This window comes from Crocuta crocuta, unplaced genomic scaffold (genome assembly GCF_008692635.1).
Source record: "Crocuta crocuta isolate KB4526 unplaced genomic scaffold, BGI_CrCroc_1.0 scaffold32, whole genome shotgun sequence".
NCBI lineage: Eukaryota > Metazoa > Chordata > Mammalia > Carnivora > Hyaenidae > Crocuta > Crocuta crocuta.
In genome coordinates, this window is record NW_027529424.1 from 9292430 (window position 1) to 9316488 (window position 24059).

General features: G+C 44.4%; 1 protein-coding gene across 1 annotated transcript in view; it reads left to right on the top strand.

The window, feature by feature from the left end:
• Positions 1–23393, top strand: part of IL15RA (interleukin 15 receptor subunit alpha) — a 50288-nt gene extending 26895 nt beyond the window's left edge. The window contains exons 3-8 of the mRNA XM_077758409.1: positions 2708–2902; positions 7879–7971; positions 10177–10371; positions 11975–12013; positions 18138–18210; positions 21179–23393. Of these exons, the coding sequence (XP_077614535.1) occupies positions 2708–2902; positions 7879–7971; positions 10177–10371; positions 11975–12013; positions 18138–18210; positions 21179–21305 (722 nt within the window). The 3' untranslated portion in view covers positions 21306–23393. The remainder of the gene's footprint in view (positions 1–2707; positions 2903–7878; positions 7972–10176; positions 10372–11974; positions 12014–18137; positions 18211–21178) is intronic.
• The last annotated feature ends 666 nt before the right edge of the window (positions 23394–24059 follow it).

Here is a 24059-nt window from a genome sequence, read left to right on the forward strand (position 1 = left end):
GATGCAGAAGGAAGCCAGCAACAGTTAGAACACCAGGTTAAGATCAGAGACACATTACACTTTCTGGGATGGAGGGGCACTCATGTTCCAGAATCCAGAATCCTCACTATGACATGGAGAGCTGCACAAGATGGTTGTATTTTCCAGACTCTGTCCCTCTCAGACCTGGCACCAAAGTCTACTATGGACAGGTGACTGAACTCACCTCATTTATTTAGGATTTAGACCATTTACAGTATTTTCAAGTAGTTAAATCATCAGACTTGCAGACTAGAACTGTCTGTTCCTGGCATATATCCAGATATGAGGATCAAGAACTTTGGTAGGTATCATGCCCACAAGCCATTAGACTAGGTCTGGGGCTTACCCTGCATATCTACTGAGCACCTCTCCGTAGAGGTGCCCAAAAATGGAATCAACGTACATGATCCGGCCAGTCCCAGGACATTGGTTTTAGCTAGCAAATTTCATACCTGAGAAAATCTTAGGGTCTAAACCTTGCTCAAATCTTTCAACTTCTAATTAGAAAGGAAGGGGGCATTTTTAACACAGTAGCTCAGATTAGAGAAAACTTGAGTCAGTCTAGCTCTGGCTCTTACCTTCTTTTGGTATCATTCTTCTGATGAAAGGCATGTTAGTTTGCACTGGGCAGGCACTCTGTCACATCCACAGTCTGCTGGGAGTGACTGGGGGGCTGTCTCCCAAAAGGGGGTCCAGAATCCTCCCAGATGGCCTTTCAAGACTTCTTGGCTTCAATTTTACCCCAAGCTGCCTTAACTTGCTCAGAGGAAGCCAAAAATTCCTAATTCTAGAATCTTCTGCTTTTCTCACATTTATTTAGCAGGCAACATCTTACAATAGAAGCACCAAACACTCACATTGGCATGATTTACCCCTCTCTTGCCCTAGGCTCAACTGAGGTCTGAGTTCCATGGCAGGGTACCCCCAAATCCCTCACCCTGACTTTTTTATTACAAACAATTTCATGTATTTTAAACTATATAACATTTAGGCACAACTAATATTCTGCCAGCCCTCATCAGAGTGGCCTTCCCTCTGTGGCCAGGGGTCAGCCGCCTGGCCCCCATGATTGCCAGCAGCTATCCTGACCGTTCAGCATCCGAGTGGCACTGGTTATTAACTATTTCAGTTTTTACCCCGGCATCGATGTAATCTATGAAAAGGAAAAACATCAATTTACAAAACAACTGAAGAAACAGAGCATTACAAAAACTTTCCGAAGCATTTTTAACAGGTAAAACATTTGTACTACTAAAAATTCAGAAATTATGAAAATGAAAAAAGGAAAAAGGAAGGAAGGAGGAAGGAAGGCATTCAGTAAAAAGCCTCTATCTCTTCCAGCTGTCTCTCCTCCAATGTTAATAGTGTCTTGCATCCGTTCAGAGATTTTATGTACAGACAAAAATTGTGGATAGGTACCATTTCTTCTTTTTTCACTGATGGCAGCATATGACATGCAGGGTTCTGCTCCTCTTGTTCCTAACCTAACAGTGTATCTGGGACATCTTTCCACTTCAGCAGAAAAGAGCACCCTTTTGTCTATTACAGAGAGCTGACTAGCACTTCTTCAGGGAGTAGCTCTGAGTAGCTTCATGGAGTAGCTTTAGTAAGTTACTAAATTAGTCTCCTGCTGACCCCATACGAGGTAATTCACACAGATACTGGCTATTATAATCAATAGTTCTGTACATGTTCACATCATAAACATGCCAGTATATCTGACAGGAAAATTCTTAGAAGCGAAATTGCTTGGGTAAAGGGCATGTGCATAAAAAAGGTCATTCTCTGAACAGCTGTTTCTTGAACACCTTCTCTCGCCAGCTATTGTACTGGGCTCAGGGAAGGCGGAGTCGGGCAAAACAGATGTGGCCCCCACCCTCTACAGCTCACAGTGCACATTATGAGACATACAGTCATTATAACATCTCAACGTCTTCCACACAACCATGAAGGCGGCTGACTGTGCAGGGAAAGAACACGGAACTATGGGGCCTGGCTGCTTTGAGGGGGGAGCGGCAGGGAGGGAGGGCCTTCCTGAGAAAGTCATGTTCAAGTGAGGAAGGACGGCAGGAGATGGGCTGGGGAGAGCGGTGGGGGTGGTCAGTGGCATGAGGAGACCGAAGGCCAGTATGGCCAGGGGGCAAGAATAGCTGGGGAGGAGGTGGGGGCCAGGTCCAGCAGAGGCTTGAAGACTTCTTGAGGATGTTCGTTTTTATTCTAAGAGCAGTGGGCAACCAGGAAAGAGTGAAGCCATCAAATGCGCTTCTGAAGATGACTGGCTGTGTTACAGAAATGGCTGACAGGCCTTCAGGGAGAACAAGCAGAGAGAGCTATCGCAGGGCTCTTGCTGTTTTCCGGCAAGAGAGCTCAGAGGCTGGGGCAGTGCAGGCCAGGAAGGCTGATGGGAAGGGGAAGGCAGGGAGAAGGGTTTCCATGGATGGCTCCCCAGTCCCTGGCCGTGCTGGACGGCGAGCATCTAAGGCAAGGTTGCTGGGAGCCCTCTAAATGATGAGAGCTCTTACTGAACGTTTTCCACATGCTTGGAATATGGGGTGTATCCTAAGGGGTCCCCAAGAGAGCCAGCCCCTGGCTCCGAAGGTGCTGAGTGCCACCCGAGTGACCCCGGGAGCCCCTCTGAGCCAGCTGAAGTGTGTTCGCCTCTCCTCTCTCATCTGCACCTCTGCAGGTGTGACGTGCCCTCCCCCGACGTCTGTCAAACATGCAGACATCCGGGTCAAGAGTTACGACCTGAACTCCACGGAGCGGTACACTTGTAACGCTGGCTTCAAGCGGAAAGCCGGGACGTCCAGCCTGACGGAGTGTGTACTTAACATGACCACAAACACTGCCCACTGGACAATTCCCAATCTCAAGTGCATCAGTAAGTAGCCGGCCCTGCATTGTCTCTCTGTCCCCCTCGCCAAGGCTGTACAGAGAGCAGAACCGCAGTGTAGAAGGCTGAAGGGGCCCATCTGGGGTGGAGGGGGGCGGTGGGGGGCAAGACATTAGTGGGAGGTCTGAGGCTAACTGAACCATTGGGCTTCTAAACAACACCTCGGGGGGTGAGAAATATACAGGATTTAGGGCCACACAATTCTGAGTTCAAACCCTGGCTCTGCCCCGCACCACCTTGAGCAAGGGCCTTCCTACCTTGGAACTTTGTTCCTCAGCTGGAAAATGAACCTGATGTCAACACTGTGAGTTGTAGCGATGTTAAGTGAGGCCCAGTCAACATCAACTACAGCCACATCTCACTGTGGTGCGCTTTGCTGTATTGCCATTACACATAATTGTGTGTTTTGGGTTTTTGTTTTTGTTTTTGTTTTTTTTTTTTTTACAAACTGAAGGTTTGTGGCAATGCTGCCTCAAGTGAGTCAGTCTATTGATGCCATTTTTCCAACAGTAATTGCTTACTTTGTGTCTCTGTATCACATTTTAATAATCCCCGCCATATTTCAAACTTTCTTGCATTTGCTACGGTGATCTGCGATCAATAGACTTGGGTGTTCCTACTGTAATCGTTTTGGGGTTTGACAACCCACATGCACGGAAGACAGTTAACTTCATCAACCGATGTTGTACATGTATCCTGAGTGCTTCCATCGGCTGGCCATTCCCCTATCTCTCTCCCCCTCCTCGGACCTCCCTATTGCCTAAGACAGAACAATGCTGAAATTAGGCTAATTAATAACTCTGCGCTGGCCTCTAAATGTTCATGTGAAAGGAAGAATCACTTCTCTCTTTAAATCAAAAACTAGGAATGAGCAAGCTTAGTGGAAAAAAAGCATGTCAAAAGTCAAGACAGGCCAAAGGCCAGGCTCCTGGTGCCCAACAGTCAGCTAAGTTGTGAATGCAAAGGCAGCGGAATGCTAAAAGGAAACTGAAAGTGCTACTCCAGAGGTGTTTCTTTCTGGAGAAAGTGTGAGTGGTCTGGACAGAAGGTCAAACCAGCCACAACATTCCCTGAAGCCAGAGCCTCATGCTGAGCAAGGCCTGGCCTCTCTTCAGTTCTGTGAAGGCCGAGAGCAGTGGGGAAGCTGTAGAAGAAATGCCTGAGGCTGGCAGAGGTTGGCTCAGGAGATTTGAGGAAAGAAGTTGTCTCTCTAACATAAAAGCGCGGGTGAAGTAGCAAGTTATCTGGATGATCAATGCAGAGGAAACAGCCTGAGAGTGAGAGAAGACGCCATCTAGGACTTTCATAGGTGGAGAGAAGTCAATGCCTGACTTCAAAGCTTCAAAGGAGAGGCTGACTCTCACATTACGGGCTAATGCAGCTGGTGACTTGAAGTTGAAACCAGTGCTCACTGACCTTCCAAAAATCCTAGCATCCTTCAGAACTAAGCTAAGTCTGTTCTGCCTGCGCTCTGTGAATGAAACAACAGAGGCTGGATGATAGCACATTGGTTTACAACATGGTTTACTGAGGGCTTTTTTTTTTATGTTTATTTATTTTGAGAGAGAGAGAGAGCACGAGAGAGCACAAGCAGGGGAGGGGCAGAGAAAGAAGGAGCGAGAGAAAATCCCAAGCAGGCTCCACACTGTCAGCATAGAGCCCACCATGAGGCTCGACTCATGAACTTCAAGATCATGACCTGGGCGGAAACCAAGAGTCGGTCACTCAACTGACCAAGCCACCCAGGTGCCCCATAGTTTGCTGAATATTTTAAGCCCACTGCTGAGACCTAGTGCTCAAGAAGACCCCTTTCAAAATATGACCACTCACTGACAACGCACCTGGTCACCCAAGAGCTCCGATGGAAATGGGTAATGAAATTAATAGTTTTCAACCTAGCACAACACCCATGCTGCAGCCTATGGATCAAGGAATCATTTCAACTTTCAAGTCTTATTATTTAAGACATACATTCCAGGGACACCTGGGTGGCTCAGTTGGTTAAGCATCCAACTTAAGCATTCATCTCAGGTCATGATCTCACAGTCTGTGGGACCCACAGCAGGCTCTGTGCTGACAGCTCAGAGCCTGGAGCCTGCTTCAGATTCTGTGTCTCCCTCCTTCTCTGCCCCTCTACCACTCGTGCTTTCTCTGTCTCAAAATAAATATACATTAAAAAATGAAAAGAAGAAGAAAGAAGACAACGACGATGACAACGAAGCAGGAGGAGGAGGAGGAGAAGAAAATACATTCCATAAGGCTGTTGTTGCCATAGACAGTGATTTCTCTGATGGATCTGGGCAAAGTAAATTGAAAACCTTCTGAGAAGGATTCTCCATTCCAGATGCTATTAACACTCAAGATTCATGGGAAGAAGTCAGAATATCCACATTCATAGGAGAACAGGAGTTGGGAGAAGTAGGTTCCAGCCCTCATGGATGAATGTGAGGGGCTCACGGCCTCAGTGGAGGAAGTCGCTGCAGATGAGGTGGAAATAGCCAGAGGATCAGAATCAGAAGCGGGGCCTTTAGATGGGATTAAATGGCTGCAATGTCAGGATAAAACTTGAACGGATGACGAGATGCTTCTCCTGGGTTCCTGAGATGGAATCTATTCCTGGTGAAGATGCCGTAAAAATTGTTGAAATGACAACAGAGGATTTAGAATATGACATAAACTCAGTCGTGAAGCAGCAGCAGGTTTGAGAGCACTGAACTCAATTTTGAAAGTTCTACTGTGGGTCAGATGCCATCAAACAGCACCACCTGCTACAGAGGGGAAGAGTCAGTCACTGCAGTAAACTTCACTGGGGTCTTTTTTTATATTTATTTATTTACTTTGAGAGAGAAAGAGCTCAAGCAGGGGAGGGGCAGAGAGGGAGGGAGTGAGCGAGAAAGAATTCTGAGCAGGCCCCACATTGAGCCTGATATGGGGCTCAAACCCATGGACCGTGAGACTGTGACCTGAACCAAAACCAAGCGTCAGATGTTTCACCAACTGAGCCACCCAGGTGCCCCCACTGGTCACTTATCTTAAGGAATCGCCACAACCACCCCAACCTTCGGCAACCACCACCCTGATAGTCAGCAGCCATCACCATCGAGGCAGAACCCTCCACCAGCAAAGAGATTATGACTCACTGAAAGCTCAAATGATGCTTAGCATTTTTTAGCAGGAAAGTACTTTTAAATTAAGGTATGTATATTGATTTTTTTAGACACGATGCTATTGCCCATTTAATAAAGCAAAGTATAGTGTAAACAACTTTTCTCTGGTTCAGGTTGTGCACATTGTTGTGTTAATCCTCAGATCAGTTTTCCAGGTGTGCAGGATGGTTTAGTGTTGATCTGGCTGCATTTCAGGGAGAGAGACGCAAAAACCACTTCCATGCTGTTCCGCCATCTTGGCCCTTCCCTAAACATAACTTTTCTATGCACGGGAAACCAAAATATTCATCTGACTTGCTTTATTGCTACATTCACTTTATTGTGGTGGTCTGGGACTGAACCCACAATATCTCTGAGTTGTGCCTATATTATCACTATCACTGCTTTAAGATTATGATAGCAAGAATTTGGCTACAGAAAAGGTTGTGCGCTCACAGCATGCTTACTTTCCAGAGATCTTTCCCAATTTCCTCCTAGAAGATAGCCTGCAGGGAAATGATTACTGTCCTCTGTTGTTACCCACCCAGGAGAATGGGGGTGCCCAGCCAGCAGATTCCCTTAGCCTGGTCACCCAAGGCTGGTGTCCAGCCAGCACTCCAGAGCACATGTGAGGGAAGGGTGTCAGAACCAGTTATTTTTAACCATCCACAACTGGATAACTATGCCAGAAGAAGCCAACAACCTTGGAGTGGAAGCCAACAGTGCTATTTCCAGGAATACTAAGCCCCTTACTTTGGAAAGATAAAGATTAGCTCACGGTTTATTGCATATTGGGTGCGTGTCCAGCTGCAAGCTAGATGTTTTCTCATATAACATTTGTGACCATTCTCAACTGCTCTCTGGGGAAGGGGACCAAAGGGGTTGCTCTAGAGCAAACTCCCTCTGCTGTAAGATTCCTTGAAGAGTCAGACTTCCTCATTGAATTTGCATTCCTTCTTTCTCCCCCTGAACGTCCGTCTCACAGACATCAGGGCAAGGTGGAAGCCTTCTATTTGTTTCAAGGGAATCACTGAGCTAGGGAACATAGTACCACATGACATGAAATGCCACTCAAATGATGAGCTGGGTGAGGACAGGTATGAGCAATAACACTGTGGCGAAAACACAGAGTACACATCTTACTCTGTCCAGTCCAGGCACCCGCTGGTACCTGTAATCCAGGGGCAAAAATAAGGGCTTTCCACTGCAGGGAAAGTGACTATTTCTTCGAAGTTCCAATTCATTTGGATGAACGAATCCAGGATGGAGAAGAGTTATAGGCTCTGAACCGGCTGGTGGGGGGTGGAGGGAGCAGAGGAAGGGTGCTGGAATTACATACTTTTAGAACCTACCAACCAGAGGACCTTTAGGCTTCACTAGCACATAGACATCTCAGGCTCTACCACTAACAACTCCCTCCATTACTTTTCCTAACCTCCTGTGCTGGCAATGCTTTTTTTTTTTCCTTCCTTACAAAACAACTAAAGATACTGAGTAGTCATGTATTTTCCCATGTAAAAGACCATATTATAAAACTGACTTGATCTCACAGATACCCTTCTACCCACCAATAAAAGACTTTTGATACCTGTGCAGTTTTGTGGAAAGGCTAGAAAAATAGTTGACAGTCTGTTTGCATTTGCATGGGAGGGGCAGACTGGGAGACATTGCTTGTCATCTATTTCTTGTGCTTCTGATCTCTCCCAGGAAGCCAGATATCTCCATTTTAAATTTAGATTATTTTTTTATTTATAGCCAGTTCTGAAGCAAGGCTCTGCCATTAGGCTTATAAATGCCATGTGGTTATGCTCTCTCTAGGAGACCCCTCCCTGACTCATCTAAAGCCATCCTCCACAGAAGTGCCGACAAGGGTGACCCCAGAGCCAGAGGGCACCTCCCTTTCTGGAAAAGGTAGGGACATTGGAAACATTTTAAGGGCTCCCATTGTCTGCCACCATTCAGGTCCCCACAAATCCATCAGATTCTCGGGGCCCTGGTGGAGGCCCACTGCAGACTCCGCCAGCAGAACACACTTTTTATTCGAGTCAAAATTAAATTTTATAGTAGCTTCATTTTCTCTTTCAAATCAAAGGTGCTTGATATCCAGGTTTCATTGGACTTACAGTAAAACCTTGGTTTGCAAGCATAATTCATTCCAGAAATGTGCTTGTAATCCAAAGCATGTGTATATCAAAGCAAATTTCAAGAACCGTTGGCCCAGTTCTGATCACGTGACGTTCAACATCACCTATGACTCGTATCGCAAGACATCATTCCTTTATCGAGTTGCATTTTATTAGAAATCTTTGCTCATCTTGCGGAACACTCACAGAACAGGTTACTTGCAATCCAAGGTTTTACTGTGATTAATAATGGTTCCAAATCCACTCTTCATATCCCGCATCAGACTTAGTTGCAGACGTATTTCCTCATCAAGAATTGGGGAGGATCTGAGGTTTTTGCCTGCCTGGTCTGTTAGCCCCTCCAAAACCTCCAGGGTGCTCCCCACTTCAGAGACCAAGGACTCTCTCACAGGGCTCAGCAGTCAGCGGAAGCACTGGCATGTTTGTGTCAATTCCCTCCTCCCTGTGTTGCACGGGGGCCACAGGGATGGGTCTAGAAGATGCCTGTACATCCAGCGGGCTGCCCCACAGGAGAGGAGGCCTGAGTTCAAGAAACGGGAGTCTTTTATAACTGCTGACCATGTCTGGCCTTCGCTCCAGAGGGAGACACGGTCTCCCCCTTCCAAGACTACATGAGCATCCTTGAAAAGTTAGTCCCGAGAAAGGGCTGTCGGGGCCTCCGCTGACAAGGCATGCGGAAACAGGAGGGACCCCTGCAGAACTGTCCCCCAACCATCCCAACTCGCTCTAGTAAGGAGCTGCCAACATCCTGCACTTCCCGGGTCTGTCTTAGGTGAACTTCTTTCTAACCCAATTTCCTCGGCACGGTCCTGATGTTAAGAACATTGGAGATCTTAGCTGCTGGGGACAATGTGCTCTGTATCCTGGGAAAGCCTTACTTGACACTTAACTCTTGAGTTTTCATGTGCAGCCATCCAGTGTGGCTTTTCCCAGCCCTTGTCTCCCCCTTTCGGGCCCAGGCGTAGTCTATGTGCTGCCGTTGGCTGCTCTGAGCTAGAACATGGCTTCTTAGCTGCGGATGCACATTGGAATCTCCTCTGAACCCTGGTGGTCTGGGACCAGTCTGGGAATTAGGGTTCTAGAAGCTCCCCCAGGTGATTCTTAGAGAGCCAAGGCTGAGAACCAGTGCTGAAGGGAAGACTGACCACAAGGAGGTTTCCTCCTAGTTAGTTGATTACAAACAGAAGGATATAGTGGAGTACTGGCTACATTTAAGTAAGTTTGGGGTAATTCCAAGACCCCTTTGACCCAAGTCATACCTAGAACACCAATTGATGAGAATAATCAAGGGGTCTCTTGCCTTCGTGCATCAAACACATGGTCAGATGAAACCGTGCCTTCAAACTCTCAGACACGAGAGTGTACTGGAAGACCCATTTTTCAGGGAAAGAGAATGGTGAAGTTTGCCACCTTGCCTCACAGTTTGGGAGCAGCCATGTGCCAGGTCCCACAGGGAGGGTGAACAGGGGGGCTGCCTTCCTTTAGGTCAGGGCAAAACCAGGACACTTTCTTCAAATACTGTAAAATTCAGTCAGGCTGAATCTCAGGCTTCCCCTTATTTCAAAGTTGTGTGCAAACATGCAGAAAAGAAACTAGAATCAGTATCCCAGGTATCTTTGGCAAAAACAGTTACTTTTTTTTTTTTTTGAGATTGGTCTCTCACGGCACCTTCCATACCTTCTCAAGTAAACAAGCCAGGAACGACTCAGATCCTCAGATCTTTAGTTTACATGCACTGTGATAACTGGCTGTAGATCCTCTCCTGTTCTCAAATGTCCCTTGGCCATTCCGGATGGAGGAATAAACTACCCACTTAAGGGATTTCGCCCCCAGAGCCCTGGAGGAGGGCGCTGGGGGAGGGCCGGCCCAGGGTGGGCTCACTAGAGCAAGTATTAAGTCCAGTCTCTTCCAGAGCCGCACAGAGACACTCTTCAAAGTATTTATGTTCTCCATATCTTGCGCTTTCCTACAGAGCCAGCTTTCACTTCCAAGTCAGACAGCACAGTGGCCACAAAGGCAACTACTGAGCCAGGCTCCAGGCCGATACCGTCCGAGCCTCCTGCCGCAGAAACCACAGGGGTAATCAGTAATGAACTCTCCCAAGCCCCAGCTCAGACAACAGCAAAAGCCTTGGAACACACTACCTCTGCCTCGCAGGAGACGCCAGGTTAGCACTGGCTTTGCCTACTGTAGGAGAGGTCAGCAGTCCACGTGCTTCTGAGATGTGGGTGGAGACCTCGAGTGAGCTGGCTGCATAGCATTATACCGTCCAGTCCAAAGTCCACACCACTCAGCAAGCCTCTGCCTCCCGCTCTGTGCCACAGCCTCCTTGCTCCTCTAACCTCTGTGCTCTCTCTTGGCTCCGTCCAGCTGGAAAAGAAAGTCCATCACCCAGATGTGATAAGGCTCTGCGTACTGACCTGCATGGCAGAGGCTTTGCCAATCTGAATGGTATCTGCCCTCTCCCAACGTGGGAGGGTGGTGGAAGCTTCCTGCAGTCTGGAGTCACAATCAGTGGGATGAAAGAGCTCTTGGTAATCTGCATCTTCCGTAAAAGCGTATCTGATCCTTTGTGGGGTTTTTCCTTGCTACTACAATACCATTGACTACTCCCCAAACTGCACCTTTCATCCGCATCACTTACACAGCCCGTCACTGGAAGCCAGTATCTCCTGCTCCTCTTCACCCATCTTGCCTATCCCTCCACACTCCTCCCCTCTGGCAACCATCAGTTTGTTCTCTGTATTTATGCCTGTTTCTGCTTTTGTCTGTTTGTTCATTTGCTTTGTTTTTTGGATTCCATGTCTAAGCGAAATCATATGGTGTTTGTTTTTCTCTGTTTGATTTATTTCACTTAGGACGATACTGTCTAGGTCCATTCGTGTTTTTGCAAATGACAAGACCTCGTTCTTTTCCATGGCTGAGTAACATTCCATTGTGATTATGTACACCACCTCTTCTTTATCCATTCATCTATTGATGGACACTTGGCCTGCTTCCATATCTCAGCTATTGTAAATAATGCTGCAATAAACATACGAGTGTATATATCTTTTCAAATTAGTATTTGTGCTTTCTTTGGGTAAATACCCAGTAGAATTACTGGGTCCTAGGGTAGCTCTATTTTTAATCTTTTTGATTAAAGATTAAAGATTAAAGGAACCTCCTGTCTTCCACGGCAGCTGCACCAGTTCGCATTCCCTCCAACAGTGCACAAGATTCCCTTTTCTCCACACCCTCCGTAACACTTGTTATGTCTTCTTTTTGGTTCTAATCATCCTCACAGGTCTAAGGTACTATCTCATTGTGGTTTTACACTTGCATTTCCCTGATGATCACTGATGTTGAGCATCTTTTCACGTGCCTGTTGGTCATCTGTGTGTCTTCTTTGGAAAAATGTCTTTTCAAGTCCTCTGCTCATTTTTAACTGCATTATTTGGGGTGGGGATGTTGAGTTGCATAAGTTCTTTATATATTTTGGATATTAACCCCTCATCAGTTATGTCACTTGCAAATAGCTTCTTCAATTTAGCCTTTTTATTTTGTTGATTGTTTCCTTTGCTGTGCAAAAGGGCACATGTGATTCTTAAGCATGGCCCAGCATCTAATAAACTACCCTTGTTCTTTGCTAAAGAAAATTTGGTTTTGCCAGCCATGACTCTCTCGGGCTTTAAGATGGGAGCCAAAATGTCCAGAATTTGTCCTGCTTAATGAGAAATGAGTGCCTTTAGGACTACAGCAATAACTGAACTGCAATCTCTTCTCTACAGGTACATATTCATACAGTTCCAGAACCGTGACTGTGACTGGTAAGTTTTTTGGTTTCTGTTTTTTTGGTCCTACCAGTGCTTCTGCCCCAAGGATCTCGGTCTCAGGGTCCCAACAATCCTGACTTAGGCCCGCTGCCCCCAGCACAGCCACTAGCAGCAGCCCTTTCGCTCTCAAAAGTGGCTCAGTGTAGAGAATAAGGGATAGGATCACCCTACTTAGGGGATTCTACCATGACTGTTTATCTCAATACTGGTAGCTTCTCTCTGTCAGGCTACCAGTGTGGGAGCCAGAGAGCCGACACATCACAAAAGGGCCTCCTCATTCAGCTACTCAGTTCCACCAGGCCGGGCTAGACTTTCATCCCAGATTTAGCAGAAAACCACAAGCATGTGTGCAGCTGTCATTAACATGATGTTCTTCATCCGTCGGCTGTACTAATCTCTCACGGGGAGTTAGCCCCATGCCCTTTACAGCAAGTCTCACTCATCTCAGTATAAAAGGCGGCTGTTTACAGAAGACGCACACAACACTCAGTCTAGGAGAGGAAGAGACCGTCCCGGTGAACGTTAAGGAGAGTGGAAAGGTGTTTGCAAGGATGAAAGAAAAAGAGGAAGGGAGCAGAGGAGGGAGAAGACAAGAGAAAGAAGGCAGAGAGAAATGCAAGTAGTAAGAAAGACTAAGACTTTTGTCTGTACAAGTTTTCAATAAGCCAAAAAAAAAAAAAAAGCAATGCAATTTATACACACAAAACACAACTTATTTCTACTTTTTTTTTTTTTTAAACGTTTTATTTATTTCTAAGAGAGAGACAATGTGAGCAGGGGAGGGTCAGAGAGAGAGGGAGACACAGAATCTGAAACAGGCTCCAGGTTCTGAGCCGTCAGCACAGAGCCTGACCTGGGGCTCGAACCCACGAACTGCAAGATCATGACCCGAGCCGAAGTTGGCCGCCCAACCGACTGAGCCACCCAGGCACCCCTTATTTCTACTTTGCATTTGCGAGTTATCAGCTTAGAGAATGACCCATATTTTTGTGATTATATTTTATCTGCATTAAGTGTCATCTTGAAAAATTAAAAAAAAAAAACGAGCGGCTTTGGCCATTCCAGCAGCTTATATGCAAAGGCAAGACACCAACACTAAAATATGTGTAGCACGTAAGAGGAGGCGACCAGTAAGTAAAGTCATCAGCTGAGTTTTTCTCCTTGTGTCACATACTACGTTCACCTTTCCACAAAGTTTAAAACTTTTTATTCATTTTTTTTTGAATTGGTAATATTTGCACGGGGCTTTTAAATGACAAATTACAAAACCATGTACAGCAAAAAGCCCCGTCTCGGACTGAAAACCCCTTTGTAGAAGGAAACACTCCTGCTACCAGTTTTCTGGCATCTTTTCAGAGAGTCGACCTCAAAGTAGCTCATAGAGGATCGATGCATAATGCCAATTAGGTATTTTATGTTCACTGTTTTGCACCTGTGTTCGTTTTCAACTAATGGGATCTTGTGGAAACCCTTCCATATCAACACATAAAAACCACCTCAGTCTTTAAAACAGCTTCAAAATATTCCACTGTATACATCTGCCACGATTTGTGTAGCCAACCCGCTATGGGCATGTGACTGTTTACATTCTTGGCTACATTACAAACAGTGATTAGTTGGAAAGCCTCTTATCACTTGGCCCTGTGCAAATAAATCCATAGGAAAAAAAATCCTACAGATAGAATTTGGGGGCCATATTTTCTATGTAGATTTTCAAACAACCACTTTACTATGGGATATCATCTTATGATGCATTTTTCCAGTTTGTGACTTTCACTGGACTAAAACATCAGAAACTCTCTCCCAGATTCTGAAGTGTCCTGTAATACACATTAACTCAACACCTGCAAAGATCGGTCCGTGCAAGAAACTGTGGATATATAGAGAATTAAAAAAAAAAAAAAACACTTTAAATCTTTGCTGTGATATGAATAATGTTTCTTTCTTCGAGGGCAGTTAAACATAAACGTGTTAGCAACTAACTTACAAGACAGATCCAAAAATTGTCAGCAAAGAAATAAAAACAAGTTATATTTCACTGGGTGTTAAGTCTTACCTGCTAAGACGGTGGAAGCTAAAATGAAAATCATGCTAGTTTTCTAAAGACACTCAGTGATGGTGACTTTGACTGTGTCATATATACCCCAGCACCTGTGGACCAAGAATATACCCATCAGATTCAAATAGCAGAGACGCTCACTGGCTCCCAGGGCATCAGTAAGTGTTGCTATTTCTGCATGAATAAGCAATCAGTCTATCATGTTTGTAAGGAAATATAAACGCTTTACTGTAGTAGTTGCTCAGCAAATGTTAACATTTTAATCAGCCCACTGATAACTACTGACATCACAATTTTTTAACTTAGCTATATAAATGATTATCACAGCTTCTAAAAATGATTAAGTTCAACAGAATATGGTAAATGGAAGATGCCTAATAAATAGCAAATGAATAAGTGAGGTTGAGGACTTGAACATTTATTAATAAATGCTTAGGAAGTGTGACTCATCATTTCATTGTCTTAAATATCTACAGTCTCACTTGGCAGCCTTTTTAATCAATAATTCCATTCAATTATTCTAATATCTGGTCTCTGATCGTCAGCTAGGGTATTCCTGAGGACTCCTGATTATAAAAGAAAAGGCTAGAATATCACCTAGGACACTGTTCACTGGCCATGTCCCTTTAATATGCTGGGAGGGAGAGTTAATTTTTCAAACTGTTTAATCTCTTGTCTTTCAGAAATAAATTTGGTTCACTTGATATGCTCAGCCTTTAATACAAGCTATCTCTCTATCATTCATCTGTTTATTCAATATAAATTGAGTTCTACTCTGTGCCACATTGGTCCTAAGTTGCAATAAAATGCAGATTTCTCACTGAGAAGCAAATGGAAGGTCAGAAGGACTTCAATTTATGGACCCTTAAGGGTTTAACCCAATCAGTTATGTGTTTATTGAGTTCCTACTCTGAACCCAACACTTAATAAGAGACAGCACAGAAACACTGCCCAGGAATAATGAATTGATATTCTTACTTCAAAACTGCCTTCCTCAGACACAGGCACACCAGCACTCTGGTCATGGCCACATGGCAAATAGCACCCCTTGGCTAACCTAGTTTGCAGCTACTACTAAGGAATGGTGAGTCCCCATACTCTCAAAGGACATTTTCATCATCCACATTGAACAGTGGCCCCTGGCTGCCAAGGCCACCTTCTTCACCTTAGACCCAGCATGCACTGTAGGTTGAAGCGAGGGCCGGGAGTTACTGGCCCTTCTTGGCCTCCAGAGCAATAATTCACTTGTTCTCCTTCCTCCCCCAGACCCAAATCCTCCTCTGTGGTCCTCCAGCTCACCAAATCTCTCTCTCTCTCTCTCCCTTCCTTTTTCTCCAATCCATGCACCCCCTAGGAAATACCAAAGGTGGGGAACTTGCCAGTTGATGTGTTTACCTGTCATTTTAGTGATTTTGGTTTCAGTTTCTTAACTCAGTTTGCCTGGATATAATTGAGGAAGAAGCCAAGCGTCTGAGTTTGTCACTGAATTCAAACTGCTCGGTCGTATCATTGGCTCGAGAGCCCTCCGCTCACTGGACTTGGAGTCTGCAGATTCTATTCTCATTCAGAAGAAACAGGAAGCAGCATTATGACAGTAGAAACATAGTTAACATCAACTGGCCTCTTCCAATAAATCCCTCTGTGGACAGTAAATGCATGCCAAGCTGATTAGTCAGTGTGAAGAAATAGTTTACCCTAGGGTATACCATCTCTGCTTAGAAATTTATTTCTGGCTCTTAGTCATAATGATGATTAATGTTAAGTCTGAAAACTCAGAACATCCCTCACTGATTGACCGTGGTTCCCATTATTTCCTTTGGGACTTTTCTATTCTAGTTTGATTTCCTTAAGCACAGGTAGTTTTATTTTTACAACTTTACTAGTTCTTCTGATAACAGCGTCATTCATGTCAAAACATCAGGAAAAAAGCAACTTAAAAAAAAAGAAAATAAAGATTACCTACAATCCCACCATTACTTAATACTTTGGTATAGAGTCTTCAAGGCTGTCCTGTGCACGTGGGCACACACATGGCCTACTGGCGATCCTTTTTTGGTTCATTTTTATCTCAACCAGCTTTTTTCACTAAAGATATTGTAGACATCTTTCCATGTTAATAAATATAGATTCATTTCATAATTTTTTAAAACCTGAATGATGTTCCATTGTATGGATATAACATAGTTTATTTAACTAATCTTCAATTAATAAGTGATTGAGATTAATTTTAAAATTGTTTTAAACAATACTCCGGGGGCACCCGGAGCTGAGCTGTACTGATAGCTCAGAGCCTGGAGCCTCCTTCAGGTTCTGTGTCTCCCTCTCTCTCTGCCCTTACACTGCTCGCTCTCAAAAAATAAATAAACATTAAAAATAAAACAATACTCCAGTGAATACTCCTGGATATATTTGCCCATTTCCTTGGAATCAATTCTAGAAGTCGGATTAGAGAGTCAATGGGTATGGGTCTTCTCTAAAGGTTTTGTTATATGTTGCCGATCGCCCTTGAGAAAAACTGTCCCACCAACACCCCTACCCAGCGGAGAATCTGGGTGTTTCTCCAACCCTTGTACTTCACGGGTTTTCAATAGAGCTGTATTTTGAAGCCCAAGCCATGGAAGATTTATCCTTGCACACAAGGTCATGCGCTGGTGGTGCAGGCGCAGGTCCAAAGTGCTTAAGAGTGTAGGAGATGTGACTCGTAGTCCACAGTCAGACTACTGGCTCTCCAGATGTTCAGTGATCATCTTTCATGGAGGACAAGGAGGTGTTTCTTTGCAGGGAGATTTCACAATATGAAGGCAAATTGGCCAACACTGCCAGGAGCTTATTACTGATGCGTTTTAAAAACAGGTTTCCATTTAATTACCTTTCGTTCGTAGCATTAATTCATGTTTTGTGATGCATTTTCTACAAAATGTATCACAGCTTTGCCAAAGGGATGTTCAGATGACACCATTCTATTTTTTTAATTCTATTTTTAATAAAAAATCCAGATCCTCTTTTTCGCTCGATAGCACAATAGATTTGTGTATATTGATCTTAAGTCTAGAAAACTTGCTGTACTTCCTTTTTAATTGTAATAATTTGCCTGAATTTTCCGTGCCTTAATCAATATTATTTTTTTATTTTTGGAACTTGTTTCTTTAACTTTTTATGATTAGCCAGTTATTGCACTGTTGCATGTATTTCATAATAAAAGGGTTTCTTTTTTTAAAAAAAACAGGATCAAAAAAATAAAATTAAAATAAAATAAAATAATAAAATAAAATAAAAATAGTTAGGATCACTGTGTCCTCGGGCTAAGCCGTCTTGCTTCCAGTTGAACCCGCTGTTCCTATCTTGTCTAATAAACCTCAAATGCCCAAGGCCTCCTGGTCTCTCACCACTCCGGACCGTGCCTTCCAACTCGCCCAAAACAGAATCTTTCCCTTCTCTTCAGCCTTTACCTTATTCTCTTCTTACCCATAACACCTCTCTTAGAACACTGCCTGGTTCTCCTTGCCATCTTCCTCCGCCATAAAGAGTTGCCAATAAAAAACAACAATACAGGCAAATAAAAAGACAATATGGGTGAAAGCAGAAGATACACAGCATGGTTTCCAAATCAGGATTCTGTGAAGCTGACGAAAAGGGAGAGGTTGTCCCCGAGACAACTGAATAGGACCCTCGCCCTGTCCACATTCCGGCTGTGGCTTCCACAGCAGATATGGCTTCTCGGCCGCAGAGTCCCACCCCAGCCTTTGAACTCTGAGACCTCTGCTTTCCCCTCTCATCCCATCACCATGTCTCTCTCATCTGGATTGGGAGCCGGGGAAGGGGACAACACGAGCAGATACAGTTCACACTGGTGGTGGTGGTGGTGGGAAAAGAATGAACTTTTGGCCCAGAAGTAGAGTGCATTGGGCCGTGCGGACCTTGAGAAATGTTAACAGTAAGCTGGCTGGGAAGGCATCCAGTCCTCCCTGCCTGCAATGTGAACTGTACATCGTCAGATTTGTAGAAGTGGGTCTGCTCCCGGGACTTTGAGCGTGACAGCTCGCTTCTGCTCTCTTACAGCGGCCATCTTCACGCCTGTCGCTGTGCTCTGCATCGTAGGTGTGGGACTTCTGGTGTGTCACAAACGATCCAGGTGAGTAGAGCAAGAGAGTCATGCTGGATGGGACTCTGCCCTTCCTCCCAGAAAAGAGCAGTGCCGTAAAGACTCCGGGTCAGCCCTCACAAAGGAAGGATCATTCCCTTTCTGGGCCACTGAGGAAGGCTCTCCCATGCGCCCCTTCTGTACTGCCCCAAAGGGGAGCCACCCCTGGGACGCCCTTTATTTTTTCCAAGGCAGTTCGCAGGCCCACAGTCAGGAACAGAAAAGTTTTTTTTCCTCTCTGGAAAGAAAGCGTGCCAAGTAACCAATTTGATGGGGATGAAGTTGTTACACTACATTCCTGAGTATATTTTCTTGCAATATATCCATTTCATGGGTAGTGTATACCTTCTGCCACTTGCTGAAATTTAAGTTATTATTTTTCTCTTTTGAATGTTTATCCAGTTTTGAGAGAGAGAGAGAACGCGCGCACACGTGCATGAGTAAGTGAGGGGCAGAGAGGGAGGGAGACAGAATCCAAAGCAGGCTCCAGGCTCTGAGCTGTCAGCACAGAGCCCCATGCAGGGCTGGAACCCATGAACTGTGAGATCGTGCCCTGAGCCAAAATTGGATGCTCACCCAACTGAGCCACCCAGGTGCCCCAAAGTTTTTATTATTTTTCTAATCTTTAGGCACTTTTGCCATTTTCGTTAAAGCCTCAAATGGCACATTAGCCTTAATTTTACACTTCTATCAATTAATAACCAGTGTTTCAGCATTCCATATTGCTATGGCTGTCTGGATCCTTCCTCAGCATTACACAACAAACAATGGAAATCAGATTTGCTGAAACTAATTTTTTAGTTACTACTCATAAAATATTCTTTGCTAAATATATCAGTATAAAGATTATACCATCCTTCAAGCCTGACTTTGGCAAAATGAATGTTCCATGAAATGCTACTATAAAGCCACAATGAAAAAGTCACCTAAATATTCACATCAATCTTCAATATCTGGTAATACCACCTGAACCAAAAGAAGTGCCATAAACCTCACAGATCATTTAGAAATTAACTAAATTTGATGTGTTGCTCAAAAATCTGTTAAAACAATCCCCCAAGTGCTTAAATGTTGGCAAAATCAAAAATGACATGGGGCGCCTGGGTGGCTCAGTCAGTTAAGCGACCAACTTCGGCTCAGGTCATGATCTCATGGTTTGTGGGTTCAAGCCCCGCATCTGGCTCTGTGCTGATAGCTTGGAGCCTGGAGCCTGCTTCAGATTCTGTGTCTCCCTCTCCCTCTGACCCTCCCCTGCTCACACTGTCTCTCTCTCTCTCTCTCAGAAATAAATAAAACGTTAAAAAATTTTTTTAAATGAGTTTTAAAGGATTTTCAGAATATCACTATCACTAAATTTCCACACAAGATGTTGTATTTGGAGATACATTCTTAAGAGATTATAATAACGGACTATGATCAATGACTTAAAAAATGTACACAATCTTTTTTAAGAATACACTAAAAATAGGATCTTAAAAGAATTTGTATATTTGGTATATATGGCCACATGCTTATAAGATGAAAATATCAATATTCACTGACTATGGTGAAGAAATATTCATAAATACATCTTTAAGAAGAATTGGTAAACCTGAAAAGCCTAATAACTAGTTGGTCATTTGGTGAATCAATTCGTTGCCATAAACTTATTTTTTGCAAGTGGGTTATTAGGTAGATATCACTCAACAAATTGGCTTTTAGCAAATTATTTTGAGTACATTGGCCTAGAGTCTTGGTCCACAGTCTAGCTCTCACTCCAAGGAACTCAAAGTGCTTATGTACTGTATTGTTTTTTTATTGAAGTATGATTGACATGCAATATCCAATTAGTTTCAGGTGTGCATGATAGTGATTCAATATTTTTATGTATTACGAAACAATCTCCATGCTAAGTCTAGTTACTACCTGACACCGTACAAAGTTCCTACAATATTATTGACTACCTTCCTCGTGCTATATATGACATCACGATGATTTATTTAATTTGTAACTGGAAGTCTGTCCCTCTTAATCCCCTTCACCTATTTCATCTGCCAACCACTATCCCCTACCTCTAGCAACCACCAGTTTGTTCTCTGTATCCACAAGTGTGTTTGTTTTGTTTGTTCGTTTTTGTCTTTTAGATCCCACATATAAGTGAAATCATACGGTTTTTGTCTTTCTCTGTCTGACTTATTTTACTTAGCGTAATGCCCTCTAGGTCCATCCAAGTTGTTGCAAATGGCAGGATGTCATTATTTGTATGGCTGAGTAATATTCCATTGTATATACAGAGCACTTCTTTATCCATTCATCAGTCAACGGACACTTCGGCTGCTTCTATATCTTGGCTATTGTAAGCAATGCTGCAGTGAACTCAGGGTGGAAATATCTCTTCAAATTTGTGTTTTTGTTTTGTTTGGATTCAAAGAGTTTACTTTGAAATGCCCTAAAGAGTTGCCTGTCCTCAAGAGGTAGATGATACAATCCATGGATGAAAACTGCTGACCTAGAAACTCAGGGCCTTAAAAAAATGAGTTGTTCAATGACAGGGAAACATGTGTCATCAAGACTCTGCCTCCCTGTACTCTGGCTTACTCAGGAACTGATTAATGTATTTGTTTCTTTAACACATACAAAGTGCCAAGAACTGTTTTTAAAAACTTTATAAATTATCACATCATTTTTTTCAAGATGATCTTGTCTGGCTTTGCCGGGCTCCCAGGACTCTCCATTTTGTTCTGCCATTGGGACTCCCGCTTTTTTAGCAGCGGGAAAAGAGGGGGTGAGTTGCTCCAACAGTATGGTGAATCTTTAGTGGATGAGGGGGTTTAAATACCAAAGTAAGGCTTAAATTCCATCTGTGAATGGAAGCAGTCTAGGCCTCCTCCATCTGAGTGTTCAATAGGAACTATCTGTTGACTCGATTTGCAGGCAACCTTCCCCTCTTTTCAAAACCTGTGAATTACCTGCTTTACAGGCAAACTTCGCAGACACCCGGTGTTGAAATGGAGAACATGGAAGAGATGCCAATGACGGGGGGAACCAACGGCGGAGAGGAGGATGCAGCGGCCGAGGCTGAAACAAGGGCACCACCCCTGCCCTAGCCGAAAAGGACTGAGGAAAGACTCAGGTGCTGGGTGCCAGCAAAGAGCCCATCAGGATGATAAAACAAACATGTTGGCATCATTTTATCGACAGTGGCCAGCCAAGACACGTCCGGTATTTGTAGGCTCTCCAATCTCAGGATGCCCTGTTTGAGGCCCAGGGCTGACTTCCCAAAGTCCTGGTACTTGAAGCTTTCCTGGGAGTGGCTGAACACCTCGGCTTTCCTTTTCTTTCATTATGACATTTTTTCAGGAGAACTCATCAGCCTGACTTGCAGTTCACAACGAAATAAATACACCTGTGGCTGGAAGAGAATTATGACGCTTCTCCTGGGTTAAGAGATGTCTGAGAGGATGACAATGTTATTGTAGCTCCAAACCACTGTCTCTCAGGTTAGGTGCTCTGTGTGCACTGAAAAGGACCAAAGAGCTACTGTGCCCAATGAATCCTCTTAATTTAAGGATTCAGAAAGAAGGAACTGAACTCTGTGCCATTTTCCAGATATACATATTTCTATTTATACTCCTTGTCTATTATATCTACATATTTTATATGTTATTTTGAAACTGTGCCTTGTATAAACAAAATGTCTATTTTCAATACAAAAAATAGTGCATTGAAAGAATCATGGAGGAGAAATGTACCACAAAGAGGGAAAAAAAAGAGAAGAAAGTGGGGGAATACAGAGTGCCAAATGGTAGAGCTTGGCCTTTCTTTCTAAAAGTACGGGGGAAAAAAATCTTGCCTAGAGCTGGAGCTGATCTCAGTTCTGGAAAATCCCTAAGATTTCCGTGAGAGAAGCAACAGGTCGTGGCCCAGGTGCGCCTGGCGCACACACTGTCTCTTCCCCTGCATTGGTCTCTTTCTCTCCTTTAGAATATGTATTTATAAAATCATGGGCCCCAATGTCACCTCCTCATTTTATCGATGAGAAAACTGAGGCCTATAGAAGTTGACTTGCCCAAGGTCACATGGCTCCACTGATGCTAGCTTGAATGAAGTTTAGGAAGGGCAGTGGGGTAGGGGTGGAGCCGTCCCCACTATAAATGGAACATCAGCCGCCTCACACACAGCAGGGCAGCCAGGCAGCCATCGCCAGCATCCGGGATTCAGGCCACGGATTAGTAGCCACCGTGTGCCGCCAGGAGCTCTCAAAGTGCCCATTCCTTACCAACTTCTTCCCACCCCCACTTTAGATGGACTCATCAAAAGTGAAGGAAGCGAAGGAATTTCAAATGGCCAGTGTCGGGATTTTAGAGCCACTCGCTGAGATTCTCCTTTTGAACGAGAGGAAACTCATCGTCACACACGAGCTGAACCATGCTCGTTGCTGTTCGCCTTCACACTTGATTATCCTGAACCTGCCTGCCTGTTTCAACTTTTTGCTTCTCTCTTCAGCCCTACATTTCTAGAGTTTACCATTGACTGGATCTGTTTTGTTCTTTATAAGAAGTTTTAAGAGCTTGGCCCATGTTGTTTTGGAAACCAATTTGACAGAAGACACGACTTGCACACAAACGAGCAGAGGTTCAGTAGAACCAGAATTTTGAAAGGTTTCTGTGGGTGTTCGAGGGTTAAGTCACACGGCTACTTCATGGGTCTGTGGTTCCACTGCACTCTCATCTATAGGAAACTAATATGATGACCTCTGAGGGCCCACTTCTAAGCTATAGAATCACCTGGCTCAGATCCATCACAGAAAAAGTCTGTGGTCCATCAGATACCAACCAAGTTCAAGCTGGGGAAATTACATGACAAAAAAATAGATCTAGAAAAGTAGATCTAGACCCAGAAGCAAGTGGGGTCGGATGGAGCTGAGGTCTGGAAGGACTGAGGCCCAGTGGGGTGAGGATGAATAAATATATCAAGTGCTTTATTTATTTTTTTTAAGTGAAGAGATAAAATGAATTCTCTTACTAGGTGGTGTGGTCCTCCTAAGGACATGTTCAAGTAACCTTTACGATGCCAAAACATACCACAGCCCCAGAATTGACCCAATGAGCAGTGATGAACATTTTGAAATTAAGAACTGTTTTCATCTTTGAATTTTCAGGGATGGATGCAGTGCCCTGAAGGTGATTATCAGATGCTGGATAAATAAATTAAAATGTTCTGAACTGAAGTATGGCAAAATTTTCTGACACAGGGTAGCCTGCTCTCAGGCACAGCTCTAAAGGACGTGATGTTTGGGGACACTCAGCCTCTTATCTTTCTGCATCCAGTCTCCCCACCCTGCCTTGACAGTGCCAAGCACTGCCTCAGAGTTCTATCCCCATTTTACACATAAATAGAACTTGACCGATAGCTAGAGGGTCGGGTTTGGGAGTGCACGGGGGACCTGGAAGTGAGCAGGAGTGCCCGGAGGGTAGTGACAACCTACGGAGAGCAGGTGTGAGTTCTGCAGGCAAGTAAGTAGTACATGGTCAGGGTCTGAGGCGTGCCTCTTCTCTTGCATCAGGGCTCCTTCCTAATCCCTCCCACCTCCCCCCTACCAGTAGGCTGCACCCCGGAGTTCTCCAGAATCACCACTTTCCCCTACGCTACCCGAAAGCCTCAGATTCCTTCCACCTGGGAAGGGTCCTGCCAATTGACCTGGTATGATGCTACTTGCTCCACTCATCTGTTGCTGCAAAACAGACCATGCAAAACAGCAGCTTTCAACTACCACCATTTGTTATCTGTGGGAGCCAACTGGGCTCAGCCAGTGCTTATGTGGTATCACTGGGCTGCATTTGTTGTGGCTGGGTGGGGCT